A 23,702-nucleotide genomic window follows, 5' to 3' on the forward strand; every position below is an offset into this window, starting at 1 on the left:
CCTTCATGGGGAATGTGAAGAGCAAAGGAAAGCAGAGGTGTTGCAGGTAGAGACAGAGGCTGAAGTCAAAGTGGGCATCAAGCAGTGCGTTACTCCAGCAAAGAGGGACAACTGCTGCCATCTGCCTTGTCTCGCCTGAGCTCAGTGCCCTCTGTACACATTAGGCAGTCACAGCACCTAGATTGGTGACTGGGCGTTTCACAGAAATCTGTGGCTTTGTGGTGGAATGAGGTGAACGTGGTCAAACAGCCGGGGTGCTCCTGGCCCTGCAGTTACAAATCCTCAGGTGCCGAGGAAGCTGCATATTTTAAAAGCCATCTCTGCACTGAGAGATTCAAGTGTCTGGACACACCTTTTTTTTTTTCTGAATTAAGCTACTGAGTTGATACCAAATTTTTTGTCCAAAGTGAGAGAATCTAAATCTATTTATGAGTTTGAGCCCTCTTTTTTTTTTTTTTTTGGCCACAACTTTAACTGCTATGGTTCAGTGCACCATAATAATTTCCCTACAAAATGTGTCTTGTGATGATAGATATACAGTAAAAAAGAGCAAAGGAAAATTATGACCCTGTAGTTTTGTATGTGTTCACCTCTAACTTAGTAAATAAACAAAGGAACCTTAACTTTACTTCCTCCAGTAGTGCTTCTGCCTCTGATCTCCAGGGGTCTGCAGTCTGTCAGCTGAGAGTTTCTGTCTGAGACTTATTTCTTGTCCTTGACTTTTGGGACTGATCTTCTAAGAGTGCATAAATGGTATGATGGGTAATTTTCAAGAAACAATGTTTTTAAAGAAACAAAGGATAGTGTCCATAGGCTATGCAAATAAAGATATGATAAATAGGTAAGTGGCATAGACACAATGTTGGAAAGATAATTAATTTTTTTCCCCCTATCATAGACTTGCTTGCACATTTTTACATGCTTTGTGTACTAGAAAGTTTTGTTGGTTTAGAAATTAGCCATCAGTCTCATGATTTTCTGGTAGTTCCTGACATTTCCCAGCCCAGTACACAAAGCTTGGCTGCTTTCCATCTAATTAAAATGCAAAGTTATTGAAAGGATGCGAGCATGTCTGCTGAGATTTATGATAAATCTTAGCAAGCATTTCAGCAAGGGTTTCAGTTTCAGAAAATCTCATCTCATCATAAAAAATAGGGCTGAAAAATATTTGCTAAAAGAAAAGCTGTGCAGTTATTGTGCTAGTTCAGGGTTGGCCTTAGGACTCTTTTGCCACTTAATGGAAGTTCGTGGTGAGAAAATATTGACCTTTGATCGTTCTGAATGTTTTGTATTGTAGTTGCTAACTCTAGGTTTTTAGTCTGTGTTTTATGAAAAAAAGATTATTTCTTATAATAAGACATTTATGCCTCACAAATTTTCCCCAGAAAATTAATGTAATCCTAGTGAAGGATAGTCAGGGGCTTAGTTTTGGAACTTCTGAATGAGATTTATGGACCAGCATGGTAAAATTGCTATAGAAGTAAATAAATATACAGTAAAAAGTAGTAAATTGTTTGATTTCTATACCATAGATACTTCTACATGTTAAGTGTCAGGACTTCTAGTTATCTGAGAACACCAGCAACCCTTACCTCTATTAATGTGCCCATTGAGCATAAGGCTGTTAGGGGACAGATTTCAGGAATTATACATTTGGTTTTAGATCAGAAACCACTTTATTATATATCAGTTTGTTTAAACTAGTTAAGTGTAGATATTTGCTTATTCAGGTAACCAGTAAAGAGGCACCAAATATCTGTGCTTTGATTACTTGTGAAATTGAAATTGTATTCCCCCCCCGCCCCGTCTATTTAGTCCATTTTTACATTTAATAGTAAATCAGTCAATCAGCACAGCAACTCTTAGCAATCTGGGGGACAAAAGCATAATGCTGCTTGTTTAAGGAATTATTTATTGCAATTTTACACAATAGTACTCCAAGTACCGTTATCTTTTCTTTTATAGGACTCTGCCTGTTTTAGTGTCGACTTTATATCTTCTTGCATATGCTCGGCAAATCCATGTTATCCTTTACAAAGGACACTTTTTACTAAAATTAAAGCTACAGTTTATTAAGTTATAACGTAGTTCACAGTGGCACATATAACTTCAAACTAATTTTTATTCTTCTGTATTTTCTGGACTTTTAGGTGTGGGGATAAGTTTTTAGTAATTGTGGCAACTATTGCTGTTGCTTTTTTTAAGAGTTGGTGTTCTTTAAGCAATTTTATCTATTCCCAGCTGACTACCACAGCAGTGGCCACACTGTTATTAATGGCTGGAAGATCCACAACACCGCAAAGAATAAATGGTTTGTATGCATGGCAAAAACCCCTGAAGAGAAGCAAGAATGGCTGGAAGCTATTTTGAAAGAGCGAGAGAGAAGAAAAGGTAGGTCAATAAACTTTCTTGTGTTGCTCTGCCAGAAAGCCATACTGTATTTTTACGTTGAGATATAAAGCAAAACCAGCTGGTAGGCAAACTTGTGGTGTCAGGTTCAGCTGAAGATTTATGAATACCAGCCTGGGAAAAATGAATCAAACTTGTACTGGGAGGGGCATAGTATCTTGAATCATATATGCTGGTAGTAAATGCTGTTTGAGAAATGGGGAGATGATTTAATCTGTGATTTTACAGCTTATCCTCAACCAGTAAAATTTGTCATAAACTCATTGAGACCTGTGTCTTATCATGGTTTGTGGTATCTGGGGGTCTATCCTAAATGCCTTGTGGGATTTGTATGCACTGATTTTCTTTGTCACTGGATTTGAATCACTGAAGTGAACCAGCTTTCTGTGTTGAGTCTTAATGCAGATGATCCAAACTGAAATGGTACACAACACACTCACAACTCCACCCTGCATGTATTGTCTCCTACCCAAGAAAGTAATCACCACTTCCAGTCACCTTTGAAAAAACACTATCTTTCTGGGTAACTGAATTAAAGTGGAACGATGCTTGGATGAAATATAATCCTGATCTCAAATGCAACCACGAATAACTTTGTGTGTTCAAGGTGAACCCAGCACAAAGTAGAAGCAGGGAAAGATGACACATCATCCAGATGACACATCTGGAGCTAATTTGATTTGCAAACTCAAATATCCTAATTAGTAATGTTATTTGGAACCTTGATATTGAAAGAAAATATGACCTTGGATTTAAATATTTGATTTTCCTGGTTTTTGTAGATTTTCCGTCACCTGTTGCAGTAAATGTTGGTGTGTGCCTCTGTTGTAAATGAACACTAACAATATTTTCTTTGGTCTTTTAAAGTTGAATACTGGATATTCTAGAATCTGTTGTAGGACCAGAGTTTCAAGGGCATCTCAGCACTGGCTAATCAGCAGTGTCATCTGGAATTTGTAGCAGGAAAGCTAAAAAGTTGCTTTAGAGGTCTAAATTCTCAACACTTTTAAAATATGAAAAACTTTTAAAAAATGAAAAAGCATTGTGGTAGACATGCAGAAAACCCCAGGTTTGTCTGCTTCTGCATAGAACCTTGTGTGGAACTCACTAAAATGTTTTCAGTAAATCTTATTTCTCTGTTACGTTTCATATCTCCCTTAGGCTCTTAATGCTTTAGGTAAGAAATACAAAGAGTACAGTAATTTCACAATTACAAGCCGCACCGTTTTGACCAAAATTTTGCTCCCACACCGGAAATGCGGCTTGCACTTGGGAGCAGCCAATATGTGAGTAATTTTCTGACATTTCCAACCCCGGAAGTGCAAACCAAGGTGCCGAGTCGAGCACCTGCCAGTAAAACCCAGCTTTTCGCGATTGTTACAAATTGGTTACTCTGTTGCATGGTGGGTGGAGCCTGGCTCTGTGCAGGCAGCACAGAGGGGGGAAGGCGGGGCAGCTCCCTCCTGCTGGCCCCGTGGCCTGGGGGAGAGATGGGGGACTCCCTCCTGCTGCCCCAGTGGCCTGGGGGGGAGGCATAGGGCTCCCGTCCCCGCATGCTGCCACCGTGGGTGCCAGCGGGCTCCCTCCCAGCCTCCTACCACCGCCACAGGTGCTGGCGGACTCCGTGCCCCCCTGCCACCACGGGGCAGCGCCGGGCTGGGGCAAGCAAGCCCAGCGGCAGCAGCAGCTGGCCCCAAGTGGCCCCGCCGAGCGGCAGTGCCGAGCTGGGCCACCTGGCCCCGTTGGCAGCCCCAAGTGGGCCGAGCCCTCATGGCCCAAGCCGAACCAGTAAACCCCGCCATCCCGCGATTCTGTTACTATTTGGCAACTTTGTTGCACGCGGGTCCTCACTGCGAACGACAGAGCGGCTTATACTCGGGTGCGGCTTGTGTATGGACAAAGAACGAAATGTTTGCCAACACTCAGCGATGTGGCTTATAGTCAGTGCAGCTTGTAATCGTGAAATTACTGTAAGTAGTAGTATTTTATGTGGATGAATTCTTACTATTTCACACTAATCAACTGAGCAGCTGGTAGTCGAAATGAGTTGGAGCTAAACTTTGGCAAGCTGGAAGTCTGAGGTAGCCATCCCAAAGCCAATGCTTGTCTTAGGATTTTAGCATCCTGATATGTGGAAGCTTTCAGGTCCTGATGCTCTCAGTGGGTTTGCCATCAAGGAGACAACCATGAAATGAGGAGGAGACGAGGCACACATAAATTCAGATTGCAACACAGAATTGTCAAAACCCAAAGAGTTGGAAGACTCAGCAATTCAATGGACTGAGAGAAACTAAACCTGTACTTTTACTTGGAATCCATGTAGCAGAAGCAGAACAAAAAGGAGACAATGCCCTGAATTAAGTGATCTAGCAGAATTTTCAGCTTTTGTAATAAAATTATAAACTAGAACCTCTTCGTAGATTGTGTTTGCTTGCTGAGGGAAATAAAGGTGTATTGGAAACTTCTTGCAGAAATTTTCTGTCAATTTGACAGCTGTCCTGTAAACACCTGAGGCATTCAACTAATTGGAAATTTATTTCAAAGGTGGTCATATTTAAGACTGATGATGCTGTGATGACCTTATTTGAAAAGTCAGTGCAAATAACAGCATCAACATCCTGTAAGCTCCAGAAGTATAGTACTAAAGTTTTCTTTTCCCTGGGTTATTCCAAGTTTTATTTGTTTGTGCGACATCACTGCTATCTGGTTCATGGATAATCAGAGACAATCCTTATTCAATACTTAGTGCCAAGTACTACTGTTAGCTTCTTCTCATGACAGACATATTTCTTCGGGCTGTATTTTCAGAACTAAAAAAGTGCCAGACCCTTACTCAGATGGAATACAATAGAATGACTTGGGTTGAAGGGAGCCATAAAGATCTAATTCCAACTCCCCTGCCAAACCTGAATGCTTTTGTGGAAAAGGGGTGAATTCTCTATGTGAAACTAGCATATACCTGAAAGCTTGTTACTACTGCTAACTGAAAATTTGAAAAATATTCCTGTAAGTGAAGTTCTTTTTATTATCACATGGTAAGAGCAAAACCAAGGCGCTTTATTTTAAACTTGTGAACACATGACTACACTCTTGCAAATGTTCATATACTGAAGTCTGTTATTACTACAAAATAAATGGTGATGTCGGTAGAGTAACAATTTAACTTCCCTGTGAGAAAAATATCTTTTGGTTATGCTTTATGAAGATCAGATGTTCATGGTTTAACTTGATTGTGAGAAAATAATGGAAAACAGTTCTTTAACGATCTTTTTGTATGTAAAATATCAGTATTGCTTCTCATTTCAGGGAAGATACTGAAATATAACAGCAATGTCGCTTAATAAAATGTTAATACATTTTTGGCAGGTTTAAAATTGGGCATGGAACAGGACACTTGGGTGATGATCTCTGAGCAAGGAGAAAGATTGTACAAAATGATGTGCAAACAAGGGAATCTCATCAAAGACAGGAAGAGGAAATTAACCACTTTCCCCAAATGCTTTCTTGGAAGGTATTATGTGCATTTGATAGCATGAATTTTTACCATCTAAACCCACATTTTATATCTTCTTTGGGATTCTGCAGAAACCACACTTTATTTGTAATGTCTGTTAGGCCTATTTGCCTCACAGAATTTAGCCAGAATGTAAAGTGGTCTGCCTGAAATTTATAAATGTGTACTCGTTTTTCAAAGTAGTTCTTTAAAGAGAACAGGCTGCAAAGGGCATAATAAAAATATGGAAATGCATCAAGTGAATTGGTTTCTCTCAAGAAAAAATTCCCAACTTGTTTAATGCATTTTGTCTCTGTAATGACTATTTTGGGGTGTAAAATTTCATTTATTCCACCTAAGTAATCTTTGTCTCTTAAAATGGCTCCTGTCCTCTTGCTTGAAGGTCAGGAACAGAGTTACTAAATAAGGTTTACATGCTTAAATTATCAGGAGGATTTTTATAATGCCTTATTATGCCTATGACTTAAGAAGAAGGAAAGAGATATAGATGCCCTAAAAATGTGTATATGAGAAAAAATCATTTGGGGGACAGAAAGGTTATCACTTATTTCATTTGGCCATAAGAGAAGTATGGAAACTTAGGACCATAAGTGTGAAAAGCATTTTTATAAAAGAAAGTGTTTTGCACAAAATGTTGTCGAGAAGATACCACTGGGTTCAAAAGGGGAAATAAACCTTGGGAGATTCTTATGCACTGTAAGAAGTGACAGAGTTGAAGAGAAATGAAATTAGGATTGAGATGAATGATTCAGTTGTGGTGGAATCATGTTTCCTCAGTGAAGCTGTGAATGCAGGTGAAGAACACACTCATGGTGAGGAGCCATTTAAGTCTACCACCAAAAGGCTTCTTTTCACTGTTATCTTTGGAGTGAACTGTTTTGAAGAATGCTTCTGCTGGTCCCAGGGTCACGACTTAAAACCCATGAATGTGAAGGTTGCACTGCCTCATTGCACTTTTCTTTTCATTTGTAACATGCACATCTTATGTGCTGCAGAACCAATGTCTCTGAACTGCATCAGCTTTATTTAGGTAGAAGCCAGGTATTTTCTGCACATGAATATATACTTGGTGTATATGCTCCAGATGTCAGTATGTTTGACACACCTTGGAAGTGACAAGCTGCTGTTCTGTCATGCTGTGGTTATGTTCTGCCATCACAGCATACCTGCCCTGGGCAGGTGCAGTAGGAATGCCTGGAACTGCCTTATATTGGTCTGTCTGATCAACTGCAGCTATACTAGTTGTTCCAGAAAACATGGGAAATCTTTACTGTGTGCCAGGTTAACTTCAAGCATGGAAAATTTCCAAGCAGAGAAGACATCTCATGGGAAACCATAGGGGGTTATGTCAAAGTAATAGAAAAGCTGTAGAGTGAGTTTTTAAAAAGGTGGTACAACATTGTGAAGGTCATTGGGCTAAAGAATCATTTAGCAGACTCATAAGCACTAGTAATGGAGAGGGACATGCAGTAGATCTGGTGGTATGAGATGTAAATTTTGTTTTCTGTATCTGTTTTACAGTGAATTTGTGTCCTGGCTCTTGGAAATTGGAGAGATACACAAATCTGAAGAAGGTGTTCATCTTGGCCAAGCTTTACTAGAGAATGGCATTATTCACCATGGTAAATATAGTTAGTTTTAACTTATTTGTTTTCAAGATAATTGTTGTAACTAGAATTGTTGCAACAATGATTCTGTTTGAAAAAAAGATGGTCTTGTTAACACAAGACAGCTTGTTGAATCTGCATTATATCCTTTCAGGGGCCTCATGGGGCCATTACCCATGTCCATAGCAGATTTACTGGGAAAGGTTCCACTGATTTAATCAGATTTCCTCTGTGCTGTTGGGATCACAGCATCAGGAAAAGGGACCTAGAGAAAAATTGCTGTTCTCTTGTAAGCAAAAAGAAATTTTGGGGAAACAGAAAGGTATACTGCTTATGAGGATTCTAACCTTTATTGATGCCAGGCATTTTAGGGAAAGGTGTTCAGCTAAGAATTTTACATGGCAGTGAGTTACAGCTGGCTGTTTTGATAAATGTGGATGCTCATCTATTAGATGTTATGAGTGGAGCTGATGAGTCTGTAACCCAACAGTTTAATCTTCTGAATTTTAAGGCCTTCACTACACTGTATAGTTTCTAAAATGGATATTTTGATGCTGAAATTTGCAGTCAACTCTCTGCATTTAGCTCATTGTAGAGAGTAGTATCACTGAAATGGTTCATTTTTTTTAGCCGGTAAGGTGGTTTGATTTCTGCAGGTAATTTGCATTGGCAACATTTTTCTCTTACTAGAGCAGGTCCTTCTCTCTGTCATTATTACAACCTGTGGTCTAACAGGACCATAGAAGCAAACTGGAGAAACTTCTGGTTTTGAAGCCATATTGTACAGAATCACATGTGACAGGTACAGTCACACAAAACAAAGCTGTTAAGTTAGTTACCGTTTCATCATAGATCCAGGGTATAAATTTAGATGAAATCTTTGATTATATACTTTTTAATATTTCTGTACTCCAGCCAGCAATTAATTTAATACTTTAAATTAAGCTCTTTGCAATGATTTTAGTGCCCTCGACTGGAAAGAAAGTGGGAGAAACATAGTGCCAATGAGCTGTGTGTGTTTTAAACATATGCAGAGTAGGAGGAAAAATATTAAGGCTGTTCATCAGTAGTCATGTAGTCTTTATTTCTTTAATGTCAGTCTGCTTGATTTTTCTCCACCATCATTCGAATGTCAGATGCTATTATGTTTACTACACACACGGAATTGTTTTCAATGGAATGATTCAGTCACCATAGATTCTTCTCCTGGTCTTGTAATTTATATCCTAAATACACCCATAGATTTTCTCAATGCAAAGTTAAATGAATATTGTGTAACTTCATGAGATAAAAGGGTAATTATATTAGACCACAGAAATGTGAGCCAGACATGCTATTTTGAATAGTGAATCCAGCTGTGGTTCACTGAAAATAGCATTCCTAAAATAAAGTTGAATGAACCATCTGTTTTCACAGAGAGAGCAAGGGAGGAAGAACGTTTGGCTGTTATTTACATTGCAAATATTGTAGAGGCCTTTGTTGAGAGTTTGCATATTCAGTAGGCTTGCCATTATTGTCACTGTGCTGGAGTTCATTCTAGCAGTGACAGAACCATGTTGTGATGGACATTGTACTTCCTGATGTGTGAACTCTGGCAAGTAGAAAAGTAACAGTTTTTCCTTTTTTTTTTCCTCCCCTCCACTTTTATATATGAGGGGAAAAATCTCTTTGTATGCTGCTATTTTAAATCTACCCAGTAGAATTCTCTGATATCTGAAACGACTGATACCAGTCAATGGAATGAGGTACTTTGCCCACTCGCTGCAGCTGATTAGAGATGGAAGCCTTGTCTCGATGGATTAAGGAGCTTTGTTGTTACAAAAATAAACTGGATATCAGATAGTTTTTAAATGAATAGGTATTTATGTGGCTGTGCAGTTTCTTGGACTGATGCAATGATCTAATTTAAAATTACCTTGGCAAAAAAATTAAAAGAAAAGACCTCAATCAGTTCCCTTTTCATAGTGTATGCCATATAAATACCTATCCCAGCATAAATGTAAGTACAGTGTTGAAAATGACACACACAAACCAACTTGTCTTTTCTTATTTTAGTGGTAACGCAGCTTGTTGTGAGTGTATGTGTTTCAAACCCAGTATGTTCCAGCTCTGTGGAGCCACTCCCTTAGTTCCTGGTGCACTGTGGTTAGTTGGGACTGCAGAGACAGAATGGTACCTGTGCTCCTCAGAGGGCATAGCCTGGTCTGTTTGTCATAGGCATACAAGAAAGGAAAGGTGCTTTCCCATCCTGGTTCTCTCCCAGCGCATCCCTGTAAGAGTGAGGAATAATTTGGCTTTAGGCAAAACTGTCTTGATGGTGGCTTTTTTATTTTCACAACTTGCTGGTCATAAAGAGCTCTTTTTATATGTTAATCTATTGGAATACATGATTTTTCTTCAACAGTAGGAATATTTTTTAATTACAGAGCTAGAAGACATCTTTTTTCCTTAGTTAAATGGTCACAGTCCATTAAAATTCGCTTAGATACTTACATTATGCATTATATGTGAAAATTTTGTAGTCTGTATCTCATGTATTTAGAGGCAATGATACGTAAAAGAGCTTACAAATTATTTTGAATAACCACCAGTTCAAGGCAATTGGAATAGTGTCCTGGGCTTTACTATTAGTAGATATATCAAATGCAGGTAGAGATGTTATTTTGCTCTTGCAGAAGACACTGGTGAAACCACTTAATATATGAAGTTCAGTTTTTATGTCTGTATGTCAGATGATGTGTGGAAATACTGAGGAGCTTGGAGGAGCATGAAAAAGACACAGATGGAAGGCACATCACTATATAAAGTTTATGATGCCTAACTAAATTTTTGGAACAGAATTATATATGATGGCTTAATCACTTGCTATGGGAAGGCATGCACAGAATTACCTAACTCTGTCAGGTGTGTTACTCTGATAAATGAAGATATTACAGCACCCTCCTTTATCAGTTGATGACATGTAAATTGACTTTCAAAATTAAAGCTTACAACAGCAAGCAAAGCTGTAATTAATGAAGTAGTTATCTTAGGATGGTGATAATGCCTAATCCTGTCCTCAGCCATCAAATGGATCAGCTATTTTTCAGAAAGATTTGCAGCAGTACAGTTTCCAGGATACTTTTGTGTCCTATGATAGGACTTGTTTTGACAAAACGCTTTTACTTGTGGGGTTTGTTGCTGTAATCTCGTGAAACTTTGGAAGTCCACCTGTTAAGATCCTTTTCCCCAGGTTTTTGGGGAAATAGATATCAACATCTTCATAATTGCCAGTCTCTTGCACTTATGAGGGTATGAAGACGTTCCTCTCTCCTTTGTTCCCACTGCAAGATTGGTCAAATGTGTTGTGAAGTGTTAGTATATTTACTGAATCATCTGAGATTGGCCTCATCAAAAATGGGGACAGAAGATAATGTGGAAAAATAATATGAATAATTGCAAAAATAATCTTATTTGGCTATTTGCTTAATAAGCTTTGCACAAGCACTGAAGACTGAAAATATTCAAGTGCCTGATTTTTCTTGCTGTCTCCTGCCTGTCTTCTTTATTCTTTGCCCCGTGACTTGAAATTGTTTTCTTCTGTACTACTGAAATGTTCTAAGGAATATTGTCACCAGTGGCATAAAGGAGCTTAGGGCAGATGATTTAATTTGACTTCCTGGCCAAATCTACCTATTTTGAAATCTACTTATTGCTGTATTTAGGGCTCTTATTAGAAGAAATGATGCTGACCTTTTTCTCTCTCTTAGGTTTCCTCAGAAAGTCATCTAACAATGGTTTTTTTTTTTTAATTTTTAATCTAGTTACAGATAAGCACCAATTCAAACCTGAACACATGCTTTACAGATTCCGATATGATGATGGAACATACTATCCCAGAAATGAGATGCAGGATGTGATCTCCAAGGTACAGAATAAAATAGTTGCTATTATTAGGAAGAACACATCAGAAACAGAGATTCTGCTTGAAAAGTAGTGCTAGATTTGCTGGGATAAACAACATCCCCTCACAGTTGCCACTCTATATTTATGTGAATCAAATTCAGTTTTCCATTTGTAAGCTCTTGGTAAGTTTTTACACATTTTCAGTACAAAATGACAGTTTACTGGATGTAGTTATAGTTGCTATTCACTGGTTTCATATACAGGATGCATATGATTCTGGGTGGTCCTGAAGCTGAGGTTCAGCCTATTGTATTTTTCAGTCCTTCTCATAGATGTGAAGATACATTAGGAAACTGCTTTCAAATTTCTCTAAAATCTGAGCGTCCTTTATTAGTGCTCTAACAAGACAATAAATCTATAGTCACATAGATGTTTAAATATAATAGGTGATACTACCCTTCTATGCTACTGAAAACAATGAAAAGATTGATCTAAGCTACCTTTAAACTCATCAGTATTCAAATTTGTCATGATTTGGAGTCAGTAGAAAATGTCTGCATTTGGGTATTACACTGCAGTATAATTTAATTTTTGCTCCACTTGTTAATGTAAAGTGCATCTAGAGAAATCTACAATACTGAACTCCAAGGCAGAGCAAAGTAGGATGGAATCTAATTTGACACAGCTTTTAGTCATTATACTTGCATATTGCAAACATAATTGCTTTTTAGTTTCCTAAGTAATACTAATGTGTTTTTCTTTTTTAAAATACAATTTTCTGATGGCCGTTTCTTAAACTACTCCAGATGTATAATTTATTGGTTTTTAATAGAAAACATTTCTAATCTTTGAATCTTTTTGCATTTTCAAAATTGATTAGTTATAATTCTAATTTGTAGGCAAAGTATTGATGCATGTAATGAAATGCAGTAGTTTTTACTTTAATTACTCAGAATAGCAACCACTGTGTAGAATAGCAACCACTGTTTGGGACAACCTTAATGCATGGAAGCGTTGATTTATTTTTTGTGTGCTTTTCTTTCTAAGTATATCAAACCTTCAGAGTTTTTTAATGCTACCTTTAAGCTACTCTGTTTTGCATCTGTCTCAGTAAACTTAGTAACCTAAGATTGGAAATGTTTTTGTTCTCATAATTTATTCATTAATGTTGTTATCGGGAAGCATTGTTTTGGCACATGAAAATACATAGAAATTTCAACAGATCTTGTTACCATGTAAATGAAATCTATTGACAGCATACAGGCTTCCTTACTGTGTCCCTGCCTCTTGTCTGTGATGTGAAGGTGTGGTTAACTCACCACCTCTCTCTCTTTAACAGGGTGTACGGCTGTACTGTCGTCTTCACAGTCTCTTTACCCCAGTAATCAGGTGAGTCCAATTGGGAGGTCCTGAGGGAGTAATTTGGAAGAAGTACATGATGTGAGGATGCTGTGTTTGAATGTAGGAACCTAACCCATCCTTTGAATATTGGTCTTTTGAGAGTAATCAGATAAGATTGAAGTGCTAGCAAGACAAAAAGCATAACTGAACCACTAAATGGCTGCCAACTCTGTTCAATAGAACTTTTTTAATGGACTTCTAGAGCCTCCTAGGTCTTGGTGGATATGCTTATATGCTTACTGTAGATATTAGTGCACTCCTTTACTAACACACCATTACCTTATTTAAAGAGTCCCAGCTGTAACAACACACCTGCCCTTATACTTCAGTGACAATATCACCCAAATAAGATGTGATCAGCCTCCTCCTTTATGTCTGCAAGAAAGACTTAATTTTCTGTTTTTTTCCTCCAGAGAAAACTTCTCAACCCTTAATTAAGTGCTCAATTCATGCTTGCACTAACTTGTTTATAAACTACAAGTATATTTTTCTCTTTCTTCTGAGCCTTTGTTTGATTTTTAAAAATTGTTTTGTGTTATTTTGAACAGGGATAAAGACTATCACTTGAGAACTTACAAATCTGTGGTTATGGCTAACAAATTCATAGATTGGTTGATTGCCCAGGCAAGTAGAAACCTTTGGATTTATGTATGTTATACATTTAAATTCTGATTTAAAAGCTAGTGATATGTCAACAACAACATAGAAACACTTTGTGTAGGGGTTATTAAAACTGTGTGTGTAAGTGTAATCCTCTTAAACTAGTAAAGTAATCATCTGTCATCAGCTGTGCTTTTCATCCCTGTTGTGCTTATCTTCCTTATTTGAAATTGAATTGAAATGTTTTGATGACACTTAGCTTTGTGATTCAGTATATAACACTGTCCATGGCTTAAAATGAAATGAAATAAGAAACCCTATATTATTAACTAGATGAGGAAAAGTCAGTACCAATTTGCCATCAATTCCGTTTTGTTTTAAATGAATGAGAAAAAACAATATGGTATCCTGTTAACTCTATCAATATGCACTAATTCCATAAAACAAAAGTTGAAAACTTCAGTGCTCATTATATTCTCTTATGTGCAATTTTTATGGAGAGTGCATTCTTACTGAAGTATTTTCCTATTTATTTGTAATTATAGAGCATTATAGCCTATGAAGTTCTTTTCCAACCCATAGTATTCTTTGATTCTATGATAAATGTGCATATCCTGGTTTATATATATATGTGCTAGAAATGTATACATAAAGGTGGTGGCAAATGTAATCTACAGCAATTACCAACCCTGTGGGATTGTGCCATTGTGCACAGTTTCCATTTTGCTAATATATAAAAATACATTTTAAAAATGTGCTGTGTTTCAACAGGGGGATTGCCGGACAAGGGAGGAAGCTATGATATTTGGTGTAGCTCTTTGTGATAATGGGTTTATGCACCATGGTAAGTAAATACATTCTGTACAAGCTATGCTTACTTTCTGTTTAATCTGCACAGTTGGAAGGAAATGCAGGGGCTGATAAAGATATTACAGAACAGATGGAAAGTTCTTCTATTGTATCACTAAAGAGATTGATGCTGCAATCTTCAAGAAAAAAAATAGCTATTGTGTACTCTGAAAATTATATCAGTTTTATAGCACATGCTGAGGAATTCATCTGCCAAAGGATTTAGTGGGGGCAGTTTCATTAGTCACTTTGCAAAAAATGCCTTAAGAAAGTAATGTGTGTTGGCACTGACGAGACAATAAAACAATGTAGGAAAGAAATGTGAGATTTTGGGGGAAATTACAGTAATTTCACAACTATAAGGTGCACCTTAAAGCCTAAAATTTTTATTGAAACCCAGAAGTGTGCCTTATAATCTGGTGTGCCTTACCTATGGACGAAATTTGGAAATGTGCCAACCTGGAAGTGTGAGCCGCGTGCTGCCCGAGCCACGAGACCCACGCCAGCCAGCTCCAGGGGTGGGCAGGAGTGCTGGGGCCCGCGGCACAGGGAGGGTGCTGGGGCTGTGTTTAAAGGCTGTGCCAATCTGTGAAAAATGTTTGCAAATTGAGCACCTGCCAGTAAACCCCGTGATTTCGCGATTCTGTTACTAATTCATTACTTTGTTGCGCGCGGATCCTTGCTGCAAAAAAAAAGTGCACCTTATAGTCCGGTGCACCTTATATATGGACAAAGTTTGGAAATTTGCCTACACCCAGAAGTGCGCCTTATAATCCGGTGCACCTTATGGTCGTGAAATCACTGTAATGAAGTGTGGAGGAGCATGACTTCAAAAAAGTGAAGTGGTGACAAGGGGAGAAAGTGGATTGGAGATGAATGAGAAAATCATAAGGACAGCAAAGAACAAAGAAGGGAGAGGAGACCAGAGGTATGTGGAGCACCAAAATGAAGGTGAACAAAGACCCATTTAGTACCATCAGAGGGAAGGTTTCAGTGAATTGAAGTAGTAGGTCATTTGCTGAAATGGAAAGAGGAAGAAATTTCTTTTATCAGCTTGTTTAGACAAGGGGTTGGGAACATTCTCTCCAGTATTCTTCATTCTTTTTCTTTTGACTTTTGAACACAAACTGCACCCACTGGCTGTTCTGCTTGCTTCCACATCCCCAGCAAACCTGTTTCTAGTTCTGAACCATCTGGAGGTTGCCAGAACTTGGTGGTGAGCATCTTCAGCTGCTACCCAGCAGAGCTTTACAAAATCATGTTTTAAAATCTCTTTTAGGAAGAAAACTTGTGGTTGGTATTTTCACTAAAACTATTTCAGGCTAATATATTTTTCTCAGCTTGGTGGAATCCAGATGTTGTAGTTGAAAAAATGAGCTTAGTGATACCTATCCCTCTATAATGAATCCAAATAACAATTGTGTAGGTTTTAAGATTTCCCTAGAGTCACACACACAAAAATAGTTTGTTAGCATTCAATATGTGTATGCATGCTCAGTATTTTATGGTTAATGAAAGACATGATATTCAAAAGTTGAAAAGAAAATAAATATTAATATGTGTGGGTTTCTGTCATACAGTGTTAGAGAAAAGTGAATTTAAAGATGAACCACTGCTGTTCCGTTTTTATGCGGATGAAGAAATGGAAGGATCAAATATGAAGCACAGACTCATGAAACATGATCTAAAAGTAGTGGAAAATGTCATAGCCAAGTCATTACTGGTGAGTGAAACACCATCATTGTGTGCTTTGGTGAGTAAAAAAATTGGTGGTAGTGACAATATATTAGGACAGTTTATTGTTATTTACGGTTGACATACTTCAGTTTTTATTAATGCTTCTCTGAATAATATTTTAAAAAATTATTTTACAGATTAAATCTAATGAAGGAACCTATGGTTTTGGTTTAGAAGATAAAAATAAGGTGCCAATTATTAAAGTGGTGGAGAAAGGATCAAATGCTGAGGTATTGAATATTATAAATTATAAATTATCTTCCCTGTTATATTTACTTGATCACAGATGTATGCTTTGTACATCATTTAGAAAAGTCTATAGTAGTAGAAGGTGACAGTGGACACTTACCAAGAAAGCTGTACCTGTGAAACTTTTTCCCTTGCTTCCTTTTTCTTGTTTTGAATTGTTTTGTTGTATTTTTGGTTGGTTTATTTGTTTTCTTATTAATTTTTTTATTTTGTTTTGTTTAAAATATTGTTCTGACCATTGTCTAGCACTTATTTTCTGCTAGCTGAATTTTCATATTGAGTGGTGACATAAGTTGTCAATTGAGATTAACATTGGTAGAATATGAAATGGGTATAGAGATAGTCTGTGAGTTGCAGTTGATATATTTCATAGCAAAGGATGTATCAAGCTTTGGATAAAGTCTGGAATTTGAGAATCTGAATGAATAAATTATAGTCTTCCTGTTTGGTAGCATTGCTTTAGATTCTCTTTGGGTTAATTAATATTCTACTGAGCAGCATGGGAATCTCTATACATGTGAAGATAAAGTTCGATGATCTTTCATGAAAGAAAAACTTGGACTTAGATTTCAAGGCTTTCTAAATCTCATGGTGGAGTACAAGTTTAAATTATAAATAGACACAACAAATGAATAATATAAATCAGCCACAAAGCTAAATAGGGTGATTTCTAGCAGTCAGGTTCTGCCAGTGATCATCTCAGTGGCACTAGGGCTTTGCCCATACCTTGAACCACTCTTTGTACTGTTCTAGTTCAACTGTTATGGTGCTTTTCTCATTAGAACAAAGTTTAAAAACTATTTTGGTTTAGAACTTACCAGATATTCACTTACTGAAATATTAATTGGGTCTTTCTTTATAAAAAGAAGCTTTAGTTCCTTTGGAAAATGGTGGATGAAAAATGAAATACTGTCATAAAATAAATAGCTCAATCAAAGCATTTGTAATTACTAAAAAAATAACTGATATTGTAAATTGTAAATTTTGATTAAGACTAGGTCTTGTATTTAGCTCTCTTCAGCATGAGTGTTTACCCTTCACATGAATTTAATCAGCTTTAGAAGCATTTTTGGTGTAAGTCCCTTGTGCATGGTATGTGAAGGAGTCATAAAGAATGAAAAGAAAATGTGAATGTCATTTTTTCTATTGGGGCTGCATGCCAGCAGAAGAAAACGTAATGTTAGTGGTTATAAAAAGCAGGCATATACACAACTGTTGTTATTTTCTAGATGGCAGGCTTGGAAGTTGGGAAGAAAATCTTTGCCATTAACGGTGACCTGGTTTTTCTGCGCCCCTTCAGTGAAGTGGATTGCTTCTTGAAAGCCTGTTTAAACAGCAGAAAGCCCCTGCGGGTTCTTGTGAGCACTAAACCTCGAGAGTAAGTTATCATTCCTTTGGGAAATTTTACAAACAATAACCAAAGTGAATTTTAAGACCAGTGGAACTTCAGAGAGCACCACTGTAAAGGATTTTAAAATACTGTATCTGATCTGACTTTGCAAAGTCAAGCAATTTGATTTGCCTTGTTTTTTCTTTTATCCTATTTGTGAGTCAGCAAAAGAATCACATGAGTACTTTAAGTCCTCATCTCAACCACTTCAAATACACGCAGGTACTGCAAGCTTAAATGAAGTCTCTTTGACTACATGGACAATTTTGACCACTTATCTCTCATTATGTGTATTAAACAAATTCCTGTGTCTGGGGATTAGTTGCTGGTTTGGCATCATCAGGCTCTGTGGTCTCATGGGCCCCTTCAGCTTGTGAGTTGGTTGTGTAAACAGCAGGAGGAAATAAACAGCTTCTCATCTTTATGTAACAGATGCATTTCTGAGCAGTTTTGACCATTCCTACCTAAACACAAGTTTTGTTTTGTAGAAGAAATACGAAGTGAGGCCTAATAGGTGGGTTCAGTACATATGTAAATAAGTATAGTATATTAGTAAAGTTAATGCAGTTTTTGCTAGGTTATACATAACAAAGAAGAAGGAGACTAAGAAAAACTTGTCAGGAATAATTTTTTATTCAAAATTTGCAGAATAAAGAGGTGCCATCCTCTGGTACCATACAGCATACAGAGTGCGTCACTCAGAAATGGCTCTGGTTAAGTGATGGATTGAAGATCTCTTTTTCCTCTTAATAAGCAAAGGTGTCTTGAGAAGTAAAATGGTACCCAGAACTGGAAAAAGAGCAAAGAAATAAATAAAAAGGCATAAAGATGCTTATCTGGACTGATAGTCCGAGACCTGCTCCCACTCCCAAACCAACAAAAATAACAATTAAAACATCCCCCAGACTACAGGATTGTAGAAAGCATAAAAGGCATATCTTGCCCTTTCTTTAATGCAAACCTTGGTTTAATTTCTGACTCAACTTGTGAGTGAATTTCAAGGTTGAGAGAGATGATCTAGTGAATGCAGAGCTTACAGGAGTCAAATTTGTTTCTCAGTGTTCCCTGCTTTTTTCATCAGCTGCTGCTAGCACAACTGAGTTCACAGAAGACAGTTCTCTCCTGAATCCTTAGCCTAAACTGCCAGTGATGGGCTTTCATAGTTCATTTGCATGTTCTCAAAGCAGTTTCCGAATACAATCATATGGATGGTATCAGTAGTTAATATATGAGTACATTAAATGATGTTATACATACAAAATGCTTCAAGTGAAAATCTATTAATCTCTATATATTATTATATTTTAAAAAAATATATAGACTTCAATGAAGTTTGGATCTTGCCTCTGATGATAATCATCTCCAAATGGCTAACATTATGTATACTAGAAAAAAAAAAGAAGTACAAGAAATGATGCAATTCTATTATTCAAAACTGCCTGTAAATCAAGTTTGTTACAGTCCAAATGTATTTTAAAATCACTTTTCAGCATCAATTTGAATTTGTTTGCTTTTGCAATGGGAAATGTAGCTTGGGGCAAAGATCTCTGAAATAATAAAAGAGCTGGCTCTGGATGGAAAGGCTGCAAAGTTAAATCAGTGCACTGTTATGCATGATCTAACTAGCTCTGATAAGGGCTAATGCAGCTGTGTTGCTTTTTGTAGACCCTGAGCTGATATCATGAGGGTATGCTAGGTTACTTTGGGCGAGCTCAGTGCTTAATTGTAAGAAGCAGATGTGAATTTTGACTCTCGGAACTGTGTTTTTGTTGGTTAGGTTTGTCAGTAGGATTATTACTCTTGTCCTTAGACCAAGCAGGAGTGCAGCACAATGTGCTTACAAGCCATGCAAACAGCAGTGGTTGATTCTTACCTTACAAAACTCGGCACTTTCTGTAGCTGCTCAGAAAAACTGAAACAAAACATTGTTTCAAGAAAACTAAGCAAGGAGAGGCACAGTTTTGTGAGAGTGCCTGATGCCTCTTTGTGAGGCTGGAGACTGCAAAGAGTTATTTTGCAGAAAGTGTGCTGTGTTTGAGGAGCTGTGCTGCAGGTGGAGCTACAGGAAGAAGTGAGCTGGCTATGCAGTGTTTGAGTGAATGAGCAAAAGACAGATCAATTATTTTCAGCAATGCTATGGTCTCAGACTCCCAGGAGTTTTGAACCTCCATTGTGCTGAAGAAGCAGATGGACTCAGAGCCCTGCAGAGTAATTAATCAAAGGACTGTTAGCCGATGGTCTGTTGAAGATGAAGGCTGGAGGCACATCACAGCACGTGCAACAAGAAGGTTCCTCTTTCTCTGAATTTGGCAAGCAGGAGAGTTACCTTTTCCAGCAGGTATGGATCTAGAAGGCCAAACAACTGATGAGGTGTGGGAAGATCAGTCTGAAAGGGTGGGGCCTCCTGAAACAACACCACCTGCACCCTGCATCAAGACCTCCCGTGTCAGCAGGAAAAGAAGAGTAGCTGTGATAGGAGACTCCCTTCTAAGGGGAATGGAGGGTCCAATGTGCAGACCTGACCCAGCTCACAGGGAAGTCTGCTGTCTCCTAGGGGCTCGGATAAGGAGCATTACTGGAAAACAATCCCATCTAGTAGGGCTCTCTGATTACTCTTTGCTGTTGGTTGTTCAAACTGGCAGTGGTGAAATACAACAGGGAAGTCTGAGGGCAATTGAAAAAGACTTCAGTGCCCTGGAATGATTGGTGGAGGAATCAGGAGCACAGTAGTTGATTTCATTGATTCTTCCAGTAACAAGGAATAATATCAATGGGATGAGGCAGATCCATCAGGTCAATGCATGGCTCCAAGGCTGGTGTGAGCAGAAGAATTTTGGGTTTGTTGACCATGGGATGATCAACTCAACACCTTGTCTACTTAGACCTGATGGGATTCTTTATTTCACAGTGAAAATGTCTTTGCAGTTGTTGGGGTCCGTCAGTACTGGTCAATTTTTAAACATTACCTCCTGAGGGCACAGGAGCAGATGATTTCCAAATGCTGGAAGTCAAACAGGTGAGGTAGAAGTCTGGCTTGGTTGAACAGGAATATTCTCTGGAAATAAACCTAAAAGGGAAAGTGTATGCCCAATGGAAGCAAAGTCAAGTGACATGGAAAGAATACAGAGATGGTGGTCACCACTTCTGGAAGAAAATTCATGTAGCCAAAGGTCATCTGGAGTTGAGGCTGGCCAGAAATGTGGGGGAACAGTAAGTTTTTTCTAGTGTATTAATGACAGTAGTAACTTTGACCTGTTACAGGATGAGGATGGTCACCTCACAAACAGGGACAGGGACAATGCAGAGGTGTTTGATTTGTTCTTCACCTCCATCTTTGACTCCTTTGGGTGATGGACCAAAGGAATCTCAGTGCCCTCAGCTGGAAGACCATGAGTGTGAGAATGATCAACTCCCTGAAGCTGCGAGATCTGCTGCTTCAGCTGGATCCATACAAATCTATGGGTCCTGATGGTGTTTATCCGTGAATCCTCAAAGGGCTGGCTGATGTCCTTGTAAAGCCTCTCTTGATGATTTTTGAGTTGTCTTGGGAATCTGAAGAGGTCCCAGCTGACTGGAAGCTGGCAAATCTTGTCCCAGTTTTCAAGAAGGGCAAGAAAGAGGACCTGAGAAACTACAGGCCTGTCAGTCTCACTTCTGTGCCCGGTAAAGTTATGGAGAAGATTATTCTGGGAGCTATTGAAAAACACCTGAGAGACAACACAGTCATTGGTCACAGCCAGCGTGGCTTCATGAGAGGAAAGCTCTGCTTATCAAACAAAACTTCCTTTAATGACAGGGTACCTCAATACATCTGCAACTTCCTTGGGAGCAAAAAAGGAGAGGCAGACATTGATCTCTTCTCTGTGGTGACCAGTGACAGGACCCGAGGGAAAGCCCTGTAATTTTGTCAGGGGAGGTTTAGGTTGGATATTATAAAAATCTTCAGCCAGAGGATGGTTGGGTACTGGAACAGGCTCCCCAGTCAAGTGGCCACAGCCCCATCCTGACAGAGTTCAGGAAGTGCTTGGACAGTACTGTCAGGTACAGGGTGTGACTCTTGGGGATGGTCCTGTGCAAGGCCAGGAGTTGGACTTGATGACCCTTGTGGGTCCCTGTCTACTAAGCACATTCTTGATTCTGTGAAATTGTAATATGGATCTAAGCTCTGAAGTCTTCTGCAGCTTGTCTGATCAGACCTGCTGTGATCTCTGGTCCCCAGGCTCTGTCCTCTCGGCTGGGAGAGTCTGCCTGCCTTTCCAGGGCTTTCAGTGTTGCTGTGCTGTGGCAATTTACCCAAATATCAGTCATTTTGGGAGGAGTTTTAAATCCATGGTGGTGTTTTGATTATAATCAGCATATTGAATTTCCCTGTGAAATAGATTGTTAGTGCTGTCTCAGCTTGCTCTTATTTCTGGTGTTGGTTGTGCAGGGTATCTGGAATATGAATGCTGCAAAATCTGAAAACTGATTTGAGTACGAGAGCAGGGTTTTACACCCTTGTAACCTATGTGCTGCTGAATAACAAAATGCTATCTTTTGCTACATTAAACATTAAATCTTTGCTTGTATCAGGACAGTGAAGATTCCTGACTCTGCAGATGGACTTGGATTCCAAATCCGGGGTTTTGGCCCGTCTGTTGTCCATGCTGTTGGGAGAGGTAAGCCATAAGGGCTGTCAGTGGTATTGGTAAATATACATTTAATATCCAAATGACTGAGTTGAGAAGTCAAGATTAGGTCCAGTAATCCATCTTAGATTTTTATTTATCCCAAAATAACAAACTCAAATGTAATTGTTTTGTGTACTTATACTCTGTAAGCTTTGGATACATCTTCCAACTCTTTTTTTTTTAAATTGTAGGAAAGTTAAGTTTTAGCTGTGCATTCCTTATAGATTAAGGAGTAGCTGAACGATGCAATATTCACCTTGTCCAATGAATGGCTGTTGGGAACCTGTGTGTTAATTTGGTGGGTGGCTGTGTGGTTCTGCAATGTTTTGAAAACATTTTACAAAAAAATGTGCTTTCTACGAATCTTTTCAAGAGTGTTAGTGGCTTTGTCTTAGTAATTGCAGATGTTTAATGTGAATACTCTTTTGGGATGTGATTTTCAGATGCTTGCTATCCTAACTCAATGTCTTTGAGCAGTGCACTTGTGCTAAAAGAAGTTGAATGATTATTTCTTGTTGTCTCATGTTTATGGTTAGAGCAAGCTAACTGTATTTTCAGGTATTGTGGGAGAGTTGTGTCTCTTTCCCCCCTCCTGCCTTTGTAACTGAGGAATTAAAAGTGAACTGATCTGCAAAACAGCCAGATTTGAACAGAGTTTGATGACTTTTTTTCTAGGCTGTGGTGCCAGAAATTAGATTTTCAGAAGAAAGACTAATAAACTACAGACTTAGTAGTTGATGTGATAATTATTTCTGCACCTGGATTTCAAGTCAACTGCCTATCATTATTCATTAAGCACATACTTTATTCCAATTAGCCTCAACAATATGCAAGTGCTTGCATATGTGGTTTGCTAAATCTGGAAGATTTTAAGCATGTGCTTAAATACTTTGTTGAATTGGGACCTTGGGGTTTTCTGAAGAGAGATTTAGGGGAGGTTTTTTGAGAGAGAATTTAATAAGATGTATTTATATGTTTTTTTTAAGTCTTTTTGAGGGGAGGGGAGATTGCAATAGCTGGTAATAGTGTAATTTCCAATGACTTTCTTTTATACTAGATTTTAAACACAGCTTTAATCAAATAGTGATGATTCCTGAAAGGAGGGAAGCTCATGTATATTCTGTGAGTTATTTCCTTGTCAAATACTCTCAACTGACAAGTCATGAAGTCGTGACAAGCTTTCTATTTGTCAGCCCTGCAAGTTCAGTCTAGCCTTTTCTTTTGTAGTCCCTAGCTTCTGCACTCCAGTCTGGCAGTCTCTAGGCAGTAGAATTTTATTTCCTTGGCACCTCTGTGGCAGTATCAAGAGACATTAGGAGGCAAATGTTCATGTAGCTGGAACTAAGGTTATATTCCAGCAGGCTGCCTTTCAGGAGTGAGTTTGAATCCCA

At 38.3% G+C, this 23,702-nt stretch overlaps 1 protein-coding gene across 1 annotated transcript in view; it reads left to right on the plus strand.

Annotated features, from left to right (window-relative positions):
* The window catches only part of PREX2 (phosphatidylinositol-3,4,5-trisphosphate dependent Rac exchange factor 2), a 173,962-nt gene that overhangs the window by 66,753 nt on the left and 83,507 nt on the right, over nt 1-23,702 (plus strand). The window contains exons 9-19 of the mRNA XM_033054999.2: nt 2,242-2,391; nt 5,776-5,920; nt 7,445-7,545; nt 11,334-11,437; nt 12,755-12,804; nt 13,365-13,440; nt 14,188-14,260; nt 15,846-15,988; nt 16,140-16,232; nt 17,481-17,629; nt 22,214-22,299. Of these exons, the coding sequence (XP_032910890.1) occupies nt 2,242-2,391; nt 5,776-5,920; nt 7,445-7,545; nt 11,334-11,437; nt 12,755-12,804; nt 13,365-13,440; nt 14,188-14,260; nt 15,846-15,988; nt 16,140-16,232; nt 17,481-17,629; nt 22,214-22,299 (1,170 nt within the window). The remainder of the gene's footprint in view (nt 1-2,241; nt 2,392-5,775; nt 5,921-7,444; nt 7,546-11,333; nt 11,438-12,754; nt 12,805-13,364; nt 13,441-14,187; nt 14,261-15,845; nt 15,989-16,139; nt 16,233-17,480; nt 17,630-22,213; nt 22,300-23,702) is intronic.

Source organism: Catharus ustulatus, chromosome 1, assembly GCF_009819885.2.
Source record: "Catharus ustulatus isolate bCatUst1 chromosome 1, bCatUst1.pri.v2, whole genome shotgun sequence".
Lineage (NCBI taxonomy): Eukaryota > Metazoa > Chordata > Aves > Passeriformes > Turdidae > Catharus > Catharus ustulatus.